The 12895-nt window shown below is 39.5% G+C and overlaps 1 protein-coding gene across 1 annotated transcript; it reads right to left on the bottom strand.

Moving 5' to 3' along the window:
- Window positions 1-392: 392 nt before the first annotated feature.
- Window positions 393-1349, bottom strand: LOC110576506 (olfactory receptor 52L1-like). The gene has a single exon (XM_021685692.1). It carries the CDS (start codon window positions 1347-1349, stop codon window positions 393-395), a length of 957 nt encoding a protein of 318 aa, XP_021541367.1.
- Window positions 1350-12895: the final 11546 nt, after the last annotated feature.

Raw genomic sequence — 12895 nt, 5'->3', positions numbered from 1 at the left:
ACTTCCCACTCCTTTACTAGATGACGATCCACAGTCATTGGGTGAAGGCAGGAAAAAAATGGCATATCCAGAGGTATCATCTATTGATCTTATCTCCAAGTCCCATATCACAAGGAGTAGAGAAATACTGGGATCAAGTGCAAAAAAAGGATGGTAAAAATAATCACAAATCCTGCTATCTAAGTAACCCATTTACTGATGAAGCCAATTTCCCAGGTATATTTTTTGCCATGAGACTAGGAGGACTGGAAGAACTCCTCACTGTGGAATGGTCTCTATCCACATAGCCTAGACTAGCCTGGGCCTCCTGGCAGTACATTTGGCAGGTGTCTCAGAAGAAAATAACTGGGATGTGTTCAGATCTATCCTTTTAGGGAGACAACCCTAAGTACTCACTGGCGGATCTGCCGAGTCTTCATCCCATAGACAAGAGGACTGAGTGCAGGTGGCACAAGGAGGTAGAGGGTGGCCAGAAGAACATGAACATGATGGGGTACATGGTGGCCAAAGCGATGAGTGAGGAAGGAGAATATTCCAGGAACATAGAAGATCAGGATGACACAAATATGAGACCCACATGTGCTAAAGGCCTTAAGTTGGGCCTCACCCCCTGGTACCTTCAACACAGTCTGGAGGATGAGGGCATAGGAAATACCAATGGCCACAACATCTAGCCCAACCACAAGCAGGGCCACTGCCAACCCATAAGCTCGGTTCACTGTGGTTTCTGAGCAGGCAAGTTTTACCACAGCCATATGTTCACAATAGGCATGGCCTATGATGGTGGCCTGGCAGAAGATGAGTCTCTGCAACAGGATAGGGAAGGGGAGGAGAAGGACCAACCCCCATACCAGCACTGCCAGCCCAATGCGCCCTATGATCCCTGGATGCAAGATGGTAGAATGGTGCAGAGGGTGACAAATGGCTCCATAGCAATCCAGAGCCATGGCCACAAGTACACCTGACTCCATGGAAGAGAAAGCATGGATGAAGAACATCTGGATCAGGCAGACAGTGTACCCAATCTCATGGGCATGAACCAGGAGCACTGCAAGGGTTTTAGGTGCAGTGGAGGAGGCCAGCACCAGGTCAATGCCAGATAGCATGGCCAGAAAGAGGTACATAGGCTGGTGCAAGGATGGGTCAGTCCAGATGATGAAGATGATGCTGACATTGCCCATTACAGCAAGGAGATAAAGGACACACAGTGGCAATGCTATCCAGTGCTGGCTTTCCTCCAAATCCGGGATGCCCATCAGGAAAAAAGGATGGAGTGGCCTCCAGCTAGAATTACTAAGGGCCATTGTCAATGGCTTGCACACAGAAGAGAGAAAAGAAACCAAAATCATGATCTCTCCATTCCTGGTGGGTTATCCCAGTGTCTAGATCTGGCTACCATCCCATCTTCATGAGAAGAAAGAAGCTGAAAGTGAAACACAAGCAAATAAAGTGAGATACAAAGAAGAGAAGCCCCTTTTCTCGAGATAATGTCTTTAAGGTGAGACATCCACATGTCTGAATTGCAATAGGTCTAGTTTCATTTACAGATAAGAGTAAACATGCTGCTTTTAGAGAGATGTTAAACTCTACCATTCAATTACTTCTCACTTGGAATGTCCACTTGAAAGGATCCTCTGTATCCCCTCACTGTAAATCAATCTGATCTCTTTTAAAGTATTCTCCCTCAGTTTCCAAAGCACAGCAGCCTATGTCTCCCATCCCACCACTTTCTCCGTCTACCTCTCTCTTATATGTTTTTGATTCCAGGGTTCCATTCTCTCCTCCCTTCCCTGTTCTGTACATTATCTCTGATTGATTTCATCCATTTATTAATATTTTAACCAATTATATACTTTAATTTCTTCCAATCTAGGTTTCTGAGTTAAATACCTTTCTGAAACCCAGATCCATTTTGCGTTTATCTATACCTAAATATCTATACCGATGCTCGATGGTTCAAGACTGAATTAACTTGCCTATTCTTCCCAAATCCACTCTAACTCCTTCATGCTCATATTTTTTTTGAGTTAAATCACAATTTGTACCTATCCAACCAAGTGTAGAAATTTGAAATGATCCTTACTCATTCTTATCTCTCCTCCCTTTTACTCGTTACCAGTTCTTATTGACTGCAGTTTAGCCCCTTTTGACCCACTCATCCTTTTCACCCCCCAGTGTCACTGCCTAGTGCACACGCCTAATTTCTATCACCTGGATTATTTCCTTAGATCTTTCTGGCTTTTCCATTAACCCCTTCCTATCCACTGTGCATTCTTAAGGCAGAGGATTATAAAATACATCTAAAATTCACATGTCATCATGTCACTTCTAAGATTAAAATCTGTTAGTCCATTTAATCCATGGAATAAAATTACACATTCAAGACTAGTAAACAAGGCTTTCAAAGGCTATCTTTTGTATTACTTTGACTTATACTTAACAAATTTCCACATATATGTCTTGCTTGAACTATTCCAATGTTCTTGTAATTATATGAGTGCAGCAACTTATTTTACATGTGCCTTTTGTGTATTCTTTCTTCCTTCTCTTTTATCTGGACTTGGTCTTTCTCATCCTTCAAAATTCAGAGTCCACTGGTTACTGTCTCTTAGAAGGACTCATTAGCTGTTGAACCACATTAATCATGTTAAGAGCACTTTATTTTGTGATCTTTTTTTGTTCATCCACAATTTCTGTTTTATCTAATTATAGAAATCCTTTCAGTGCCTTAATGGTTTGTCTCAAGTAAAGTTCATAATTTCTTTTTTTTTTAAGATTTTATTTATTTATTTGAGAGAGAGCACATGAGAGGGGAGAGGGTCAGAGGGAGAAGCAGACTCCCTGCCGAGCAGGGAGCCCGATGCGGGGCTCGATCCAGGGACTCCAGGATCATGACCTGAGCCGAAGGCAGTCGCTTAACCAACTGAGCCACCCAGGCGCCCAAGCTCATAATTTCTCATTAAATTTCATAATTATAAACTAGCTGGTAAAGGCTTCACAGTACAGGGGATAAACATAAGCTTTGTAGGCAGACAATTATGCTTAAATTCTGTCCCCTTCATATTCAACAAATGAAACCATGGTGGGATACTTAAACTCTCTGAGTGTAGATTGCCTCACCTGATAGTAGAGCAAATAATGTAAATCTTACTGGTTTATTACAAATATTAATTAAATGATATGTATAAAGTCCTGATATATAGGTTATTCTATAAATAATGCACAAATTTATACCAGTTTTGTAATCCTACCATGAAAGATAAGTCCATTCTTGATACTTCCCAAAGGTAGGTCCAGTGACTGTGAATAAGACACTGAGCAGACAAGATGTTATTACCAATTGACAGGTCCCAGAGGACACACAGACACCTTTGGTCAGGGCTAAAGTTAGCATCCAGATTGGCTGGAGGCCCACAGAGCTAAGTCCACTGCCCCAGGGATAGCTGGTTAGGCAGAGAGGCAGAGCAGGAAGTGGCACCTGCACCTGACCAGGTGGTTCATGTCTGTCCAGTGTTGGTCATCACCTCTAAGCCTGTCTACCTTGATGACTGTCATAGGAAGCTGCATGCTCAGTGAGCTAGGAAAGCTCATATTTCTCTGTAAGCTCAGATTTCTCATTCTCACAGGTCAAACTCAGAGCAATAAATTCTTCAGTGGACTCTGTGGTGAAACTTGTTCATTCCTCCATCTGCTGAGAGTATTGGCTGCTAAAAGCTCATTATTGAGTCATCTCCCTTGGACAAAGAGAGTTGACTCACCCATGATTAGTTTTCCTTTCTGAGTGAAGCTCTCACCCAATGACTCATTAAGTGCAAATACAAAGACCTGAACCTTTCTCTTTTGAAACAACACTGAGATTTCAGCTCAAAAGCACCCCCATGGAAGCAGCACAGGCATTTGGGGTAACTAGATCATAGTTTAACTTCTTCCTCTTTTCCATCCTGCTTCCCTCACTCCCTGACAGGAGTCATTCCCAAGTATATTTCACAATAAGCTTCCTGCATGCAAATCTTTGCCTCAGTATCTGTTTCTAGAGGATCCAATCTAAGACAAACACCACCTTTCTAAAGTGAATTAAGCACTCTGTTTCTCTTCTGAGAAATTGCAATAGGTCCATGGATATCAACTCCAATACCATAACAAGTATGGGATAGATACTGATTCTCAGACAGTCCATCCAAGCAAGTTCCCACTGAGATGGCTAAGACCTCCTCTATCATATCTCCCCATTACCAAACAGAACCTTCCCTAGGCCACATCTCTGCTAAAGCAGCTACAGTCCACCCCAGTGGCCACATTCTCCTTTGGAATGATGTTTCAATTGCACATTTTTTTCATTTATCCAGGCAACAATGTATTTCATTCATAGTTGGTGAGAAGCCTCATTTATTCATTCATTCATTCATTCAGTAAGTATTAAATATCAACCAAATCCATATACTCTACTAGATGTTAAACAAAGCAAGCAATATGATAAACAATCCTTGTCATCATGGCTCATGGGATGGTGATCATGTGATCACAGAAACCTAATAACGGTTATAAGTACTATAAATTAAAACTACAGGATGTCAAGCATGTAACAAGAGAAACTTCTCATTCTGGAGAATGCAGGAAAGCCCCCCTAAATCAAGTTAGTGACCAGAAGAATGGGTTAAGAGTGAAAGGAGCTGTGGGGGTAAGCTAAGGATACAAAAACCCTGAGGCAAGAGGGAAGGGAGCTTGGTACTGTCAATGACTTGAAAGAATCATGAAATTTGGGGATGTAGTACTCAGGAACTAAGCCTGGTGTATAAGCAGGAACCATAGGAGATGTTTTAGGTCATGTTAAAGGACAGTGGGAAGTGGAAATCATGAAGATTTTAAGCAGAAGACTGAGACATGAGCAGAATCTCATTATCAAATATGCTAGGAGTATGCATAAGAGGTGAAGCACAGATGCTGGGAGACAAAAACAGTGATCTCCAGAGAAGTTCAAGGATATATCATGGGAATGGGTAAATGAGGTAGGGATCTTGGGAGAAAAAAATCAAGAATATGAAAACACAGAGTGTTCAATGGGTTATTCGCATAAATCCTGAAGTCTTGCACCAGGATAAGGGGGGGGGTGCAAAAAATAGAGAACACATCCACTTAGTCATCATTTAATGAAGAATAGCAACAAGGAGAGATACCAGTAACTGGGAGTAGTAGAGAATGATTTGCATGAATGACATGAACAGCAAAGCACCAGTCCATGCTTACTTGTTTGCTAGCCTGTTTTTCCAGGGGAAAAAAACCCCTGAAAATTGCTTTGGGGAACAGCAACAATGAACGCACCACCAAACCAGAGGTATGAGCAGTGTAAGAAAATGAATGGTCCCCACTTAGTAGAAGTATAACATTTTTGTCAGGAAAAAAAAAAGTGGATATAACGAGAGTATCAGCTTCATATACATTTTGTAGACATTAAACGAGAGAGCCTATGTGCAAAGTTTTTTTTTTCTCAAGGGCTCAAGGTACCATGGAGTAAGAGCTGAACAACAGGAGATACTCATATCATCAAGATTTTACTCTAGGGGCACCTGGGTGGCTCAGTCGGTTAAGCATCTGCCTTTGGTTCAAGTCATGATCCCAGGGTCCTAGGATCAAACCCTGGAATCTGCTTCTCCCCCTGCTTGTACTCTCTCTCTCTCTCTCTCAAATAAATAAATAAAACATTTTTTTACATTAATACAGCATATTCAGACTAAGATTGTTTAAAACAAGTTTAACAAAGCACATAAAGAAGTCTACACCCATTGGTACTAAATGTCACTCATCCTCCCACTAAGGAATCTTCCTCTGCAATCTTATAGCTAGTGTGCATCTCCAGTAGCCCTTTCTTCCACTCCGAGCTATGGAGCAGAGATAGGAGAAGAGGGAGGTCTCCACTTCTTGCCTTTTCTTTGAAGAGCTATCTTCTTGGGGGTGTTTTTGTTGTTGTCATTTTTTATTGTGGTAAAATATATTTAACATAGTATTTATCATTTTAACCATTTTTAAGGTATAATTCAGTGGCATTAGGTACATTCACAATGTTGTGCAGCCATCACCAATATCTATTTCCAGAATTTTCCCATCATCCCAAATACAAGCTCTGTGCCTATTAAACAATAATTCCCATCCCTCTCTCCTCTAAGCCCCGGCAATCTCTGTGCTACTTATGTCTCTTATGAATTTGCCTATTCTAGGTACTTCATATAAGAAGAATCATAGAATATTTGTCATTTTGTGTCCAGCTTATTTCACTTAGCATAATGTTTAAGGTTCATCCATGCCATAGCATGTGTCAGAATTTCATTTCTTTTAAGGCTGAATACTAATATGTGTATACTACATTTTTGTTAATCCATTCATTAGCTGATGGACACGTGGGTTGTCTTCACCTTTTAGCTACTGTGAATAATGCTGCTGTGCTATCTTCTTACTAATAATATTGAAGATTAATATTTAACAGAGGAAACATGGGATCATTGAGCATGGCATAGAGCAGAAGCCACTTAAGAGAAAGACTGAAGCAGACTCCCTTAAGGGAGAATAATTTTAGACCTAACCCTCCATCTACCCTCTTGAAAACGTACGCTTACTCTTCTAAACCCTGGTCATTCATAGCATCTCTTTAATCTAATCCAACCCATGTCCCTTTCCTGCCCCTTACCTCCCATGGAGAATTAGTTTCACTGACTTGGAACCAACATCCACCACAGCACTATCACATTCTATCATAGTTTCTATATTTTCAAGTTCATTTCATCATCACACGGAGAGCCTGGAAAATACTCAGGATGAGGAAGAAAATAATGAAATAAAGAAGAGCAAATGAAGATAAAGAGGAAGATAAATTCCATTTTTCTGCTTCTTCTATGGTTATACACAGCAGTGAGATTGCCTTATAAGATACTCACATTCTCCAGTGCATCGGCACAATGTCCAAAATATCACCAGTTGAAATTTTTTTAAAAAATGAAATTACAGGACAGAACTGGGGGGGAGGACTAAGATGGCAGAGGAGTAGGAGACCTGGATTTCGTCTGGTCCTAGGAATTCAGCTGGATAGGGATCAAACCATTCTGAACACCTATGACCTCAACAGGAGATCGAAGAAAAGAATAGCAACAATCCTCTGAACAGAAAAGCGGCAACTTTCTGGAAGACAAAATGACAAGACGGAAAAAATCACCTCAACAAAAAGAACAAGAGGCAGTACCGACTACCAGGGACCTAATCAATACAGACATTAGTAAGATGTTGGAACTAGAGTTCAGAATGATGATTTTAAAGACACTAGCTAGGCTTGAAAAAAGCATGGAAGTTATTAGAGAAACGCTTTCTGGAGAAATAAAACAACTAAAATCTAAACAAGTCAAAATAAAAAAGGCTATTAATGAGGTACAATAAAAAATGGAGGCTCTAACTGCTAGGATAAATGAGGCAGAAGAGAGAATTAGTGATATCGAAGACCAAATGATGGAAAATAAAGAAGCTGAGAAAAAGAGACATAAACAACTACTGGATCGGGGCAGAATTCGAGAGATAAGTGATACCATAAGATGAAACAACATTAAAATAATTAGGATCCCAGAAGAAGAAGAAAGAGAGAGAGGGGCAGAAGGTATATTGGAGCAAATTATAGCAGAGAACTTCCCTAATGGGGGAAGGAAACAGGCATCAAAATCCAGGAAGCACAGAGAACCCCTCTCAAAATCAATAAAAATAGGTCAGCACCCCAATATCTAATAGTAAAACGAGTCTCAGAGACAAAGAGAAAATCCTGAAAGCAGCTCGGGACGAGAGATCTGTAACCTACAATGGTAGAAACTTTAGATTGGCAACAGACCTATCCACAGAGACATGGCAGGCCAGAAAGGACTGGCATGATATATTCAGAGCACTAAATGAGAAAAATGTGCAGCCAAGAATACTATATCCAGCTAGGCTGTCATTGAAAATTGAAAGAGAGATAAAAAGCTTCCAGACAAACAAAAACTAAAGGAATTTGCAAACACGAAACCAGCCCTACAAGAAATATTGAAAGGGGTCCTCTAAGCAAAGAGAGAGCCTAAAAGCAATATAGACCAGAAAGGAACACAGACAATATACAGTAACAGTCACCTTACAGGCAATACAATGGCACTAAATTCATACCTTTCAATAGTTACCCTGAATGTAAATGGGCTAAATGCCCCAATCAAAAGACACAGGCTATCAGATTGGATTAAAAAACAAGACCCATCGATATGCTGTCTGCAAGAGACTCATTTTAGACCCAAAGAAAACCCTAGATTGAAAGTGAGGGGGTGGAAAACCACTTACCATGCTAATGGACACCAAAAGAAAGCTGGGGTGGCAATCCTTATATCAGACAAATTAGATTTTAAACCAAAGACTGTAATAAGAGATGAGGAAGGACACTATATCCTACTTAAAGGGTCTATTCAACAAGAAGATCTAACAATTGTAAATATCTATGCCCCTAACATGAGAGCAGCCAATTATATAAGCCAATTAATAACAAAAGCAAAGAAACACATCGACAACAATACAATAATAGTAGGGAACTTTAACACCACCCTCACTGAAATGGACAGATCATCTAAGCAAAAGATCAACAAGGAAATAAAGACTTCAAATGACACTCTGAACCAAATGGACTTCACTGATATATTCAGAACATTCCATCCCAAAGCAACAGAATAAACATTCTTCTCTAATGCTAATGGAACATTCTCCAGAATTGATCACGTCCTGGGTCACAAATCAGGTCTCAACTGGTACCAAAAGATCATTCCCTGCATATTTTCAGACCACAATGCTTTGAAACTAGAACTCAATCACAAGAGGAAAGTCAGAAAGAACTCAAATACAAGGAGGCTAAAGAGCATCCTACTAAAGAATGAATGGGTCAATGAGGAAATTAAAGAAGAATTTTAAAAATTCATGGAAACAAATGAAAATGAAAACACTACTGTTCAAAATCTTTGGGATGCAGCAAAGGCAATCCTAAGAGGAAAGTATATAGCAATACAAGCCTTTCTCAAGAAACAAGAAAGGTCTCAAATACACAACCTAACCCTACACCTAAAGGAGCTGGAGAAAGAACAGCAAATAAAGCCTAAACCCAGCAGGAGAAGAGAAATAATAAAGATCAGAGCAGAAAGCAATGAAATAGAAACCAAAAGAACAGTAGAACAGATCAACGAAACTAGGAGCTGATTCTTTGAAAGAATTAAGAAGATTGATAAACCCCTGGCCAGACTTATCAAAAAGAAAAGAGAAATGACCCAAATCAACAAAATTATGAATGAAAGAGGAGAGATCACAACCAACACCAAAGAAATATAAACAATTATAAGAACATATTACAAGCGACTATATGCTAGCAAATTAGATAACCTGGAAGAAATGGATGCATTCCTAGAGATGTATCAACTACCAAAACTGAACCAGGAAGAAATAGGAAACCTGAACAGACCTATAACCACTAAGGAAATTGAAGCAGTCATCAAAAATCTCCCAACAAACAAGAGCCCAGGGCCAGATGGCTTCCCCGGGGAATTCTACCAAACATTTCAAGAAGAATTAATATCTATTCTTCTGAAACTGTTCCAAAAAATAGAAATGGAAGGAAAACTTCCAAACTCATTTTATGAGGCCACCATTACCTTGATCCCCAAACCAGACAAAGACCCCATCAAAAAGGAGAATTACAGACCAATATCCCTGATGAACATGGATGCAAAAATTCTCACCAAAATATTAGCCAATAGGATCCAACAGTCCATTTTAAGGATTATTCACCACGACCAAGTGGGATTTATCCCTGGGCTGCAAGGTTGGTTCAACATCCGCAAATCAATCAATGTGATACAATCCATTAATAAAAGAAAGAACAAGAACCATATGATCCTCTCAATAGATGCAGAAAAAGCATTTGACAAAGTACAGCATCCTTTCTTGATCAAAACTCTTCAGAGTATAGGGACAGAGGGTACATACCTCAATATCATAAAAGCCATCTATGAAAAACCCACAGTAAATATCATTCTCAATGGGGAAAAACTGAGAGCTTTCCCCCTAAGGTCAGGAACGCGGCAGGGATGTCCACTATCACCACTGCTATTCAACATAGTATTAGAAGTCCTGGCCACAGCAATCAGACAACAAAAAGAAATAAAAGGCTTCTGAACTGGCAAAGAAGAAGTCAAACTCTCACTGTTTGCAGATGATATGATACTTTATGTGGAAAACCCAAAAGACTCCACCCCAAAAATGCTAGAACTCATACAGAAATTCAGTAAAGTGGCAGGATATAAAATCAGTGCACAGAAATCAGTGGCATTCCTATACACCAACAACAAGACAGAAGAAAGAGAAATTAAGGAGTCAATCCCATTTATAATTGCACCCAAAACCATAAGATAACTAGGAATAAATCTAACCAAAGAGGCAAAGAGTCTGTACCCAAAAAACTATAAAATACTCATGAAAGAAATTGAGGAAGACACAAAGAAATGGAAAAATGTTCCAAGCTCATGGATTGGAAGAACAAATATTGTGAAGATGTCAATGCTACCTAGAGCAATCTACACATTCAATGCAATCCCTATCAAAATACCATCCACTTTTTTCAAAGAAATGGAACAAATAATCCTAAAATTTGTATGGAACCAGAAAAGACCCCGCATAGCCAGAGGAATGTTGAAAAAGAAAAGCAAAGCTGGTGGCATCACAATTCCAGACTTCCAGCTCTATTACAAAGCTGTCATCATCAAGACAGTATGGTACTGGCACAAAAACAGACACATAGATCAATGGAACAGAATAGAAAGCCCAGAAATGGACCCTCAACTCTATGGTCAACTAGTCTTTGACAAAGCAGGAAAGAATGTCCAATGGAAAAAAGACAGTCTTTTCAACAAATGGTGTTGGGAAAATTGGATAGCCACATGCAGAAGAATGAAACTGGACCATTTCCTTACACCACACACAAAAATAGACTCCAAATGATTGAAAGACCTCAATGTGAGACAGGAGTCCATCAAAATCCTAAAGGAGAACACAGGCAGCAACCTCTTCGACCTCAGCCACAGCAACTTCTTTGTAGAAACATTGCCAAAGGCAAGGGAAGCAAGGGCAAAAATGAACTCTTGGGACTTCACCAAGATAAAAAGCTTTTGCACAGCAAAAGAAACAGTCAACAAAACCAAAAGACAACCGACAGAATGGGAGAAGATATTTGCAAATGACATATCAGATAAAGGGCTACTATCCAAACTCTATAAAGAACTTCTTAAACTCAACACCCAAAGAACACATGATCCAATGAAGAAATGGGCAGAAGACGTGAACAGACATTTTTCCAAAGAAGACATCCAAATGGCCAACAGACACATGAAAAAGTGCTCAACACCGCTTGGCATCGGGGAAATCCAAATCAAAACCTCAATGAGATATCACCTCACACTAGTCAGAATGGCTAAAATTAACAAGTCAGGAAATGACAGATGTTGGCGGGGATGCGGAGAAAGGGGAACCCTCCTACACCGTTGGTGGGAATGCAAGCTGGTGCAGCCACTCTGGAAAACAGTATGGAGGTTCCTCAAAAAGTTGAAAATAGAGCTACCATATGATCCAGCAATTGCACTACTGGGTATTTACCCCAAAGATACAAATATAGTAATCCGAAGGGGTACATGCACCCTAATGTTTATAGCAGCAATGTCCACAATAGCCAAACTGTGGAAAGAGCCAAGATGTCCATCAGCAGATGAATGGATAAAGAAGATGTGGTACATATATATAATGAATATTATGCAGCCATCAAAGGGAATGAAATCTTGCCATTTGCAACGACGTGGATGGAACTGGAGGGTATTATGCTGAGCGAAATAAGTCAAACAGAGAAAGATATGTATCATATGATCTCACTGATATGAGGAATTCTTAATCTCAGGAAACAAACTGAGGGTTGCTGGAGTGGTGGGGGGGTGGGAGGGATGAGGTGGCTGGGTGATAGACATTGGGGAGGGTATGTGCCATGGTGAGTGCTGTGAATTGTCTAAGACTGATGAATCACAGACCTGTACCTCTGAAACAAATAATACATTATATGTTTAAAAAAAAAAGAAGAAGAAGAAGAAGATAGCAGGAGGGGAAGAATGAAGCGGGGGAAATCGGAGGGGGAGACGAACCATGAGAGACTATGGACTCTGAGAAACAAACTGAGGGTTCTAGAGGGGAGGGGGTGGGGGGATGGGTTAGCCTGGTCATGGGTATTAAAGAGGGCAGGTACTGAATGGAGCACTGGGTGTTATATGCGAACAATGAATCATGGAACACTACATCAAAAACTAATGATGTAATGTATGGTGATTAACATAATAATTTAAAAAAATGCATTACATTTGAAAGTTGAGATAGTGTTCATCACAAAGATAGCAGTAAAGATAGTAGTTTAATAGTGATTATGACTGCAATGCTAGTTCTGTGACAACTTATTTCATTTCTTCAATAAAAAGTTATCGAGTGCCTATGTCACAATTTGAGATTTATGTATTCATTTAATCCAAACTATGCATAAGTCAATGTGACTGATGAGGAAATATGCTAGCAATGATACAGGCCATTAAAAAAAAAATTTATTAACTAAACATTTATTTTTTTTATTTTTATTGTTATGTTAATCACCATACATTATATCATTTAACTAAACATTTATTGAGTGCCTATCATGTGCCAGGTATTATGCTAAGGATACAATGCAATTTATCATTTAGTAGAGATGGGGGACAGAGATCATTCAACCAATCATTTTATATATATATACATATATACATATATACTTATATATATATAATTATATATATATAAGTAT

Source organism: Neomonachus schauinslandi, chromosome 11 (assembly GCF_002201575.2).
Source record: "Neomonachus schauinslandi chromosome 11, ASM220157v2, whole genome shotgun sequence".
In the NCBI taxonomy this organism is placed as follows: domain Eukaryota; kingdom Metazoa; phylum Chordata; class Mammalia; order Carnivora; family Phocidae; genus Neomonachus; species Neomonachus schauinslandi.
The sequence above is the reverse complement of the archived record's forward strand: the minus strand, read 5'-3'. Positions and strand labels throughout refer to the sequence as shown.

Bases quoted from the DNA above. Each gene is read 5' to 3' on its own strand.
- LOC110576506 (XM_021685692.1), bottom strand. From the start codon at position 1,349: ATGATTTTGGTTTCTTTTCTCTCTTCTGTGTGCAAGCCATTGACAATG.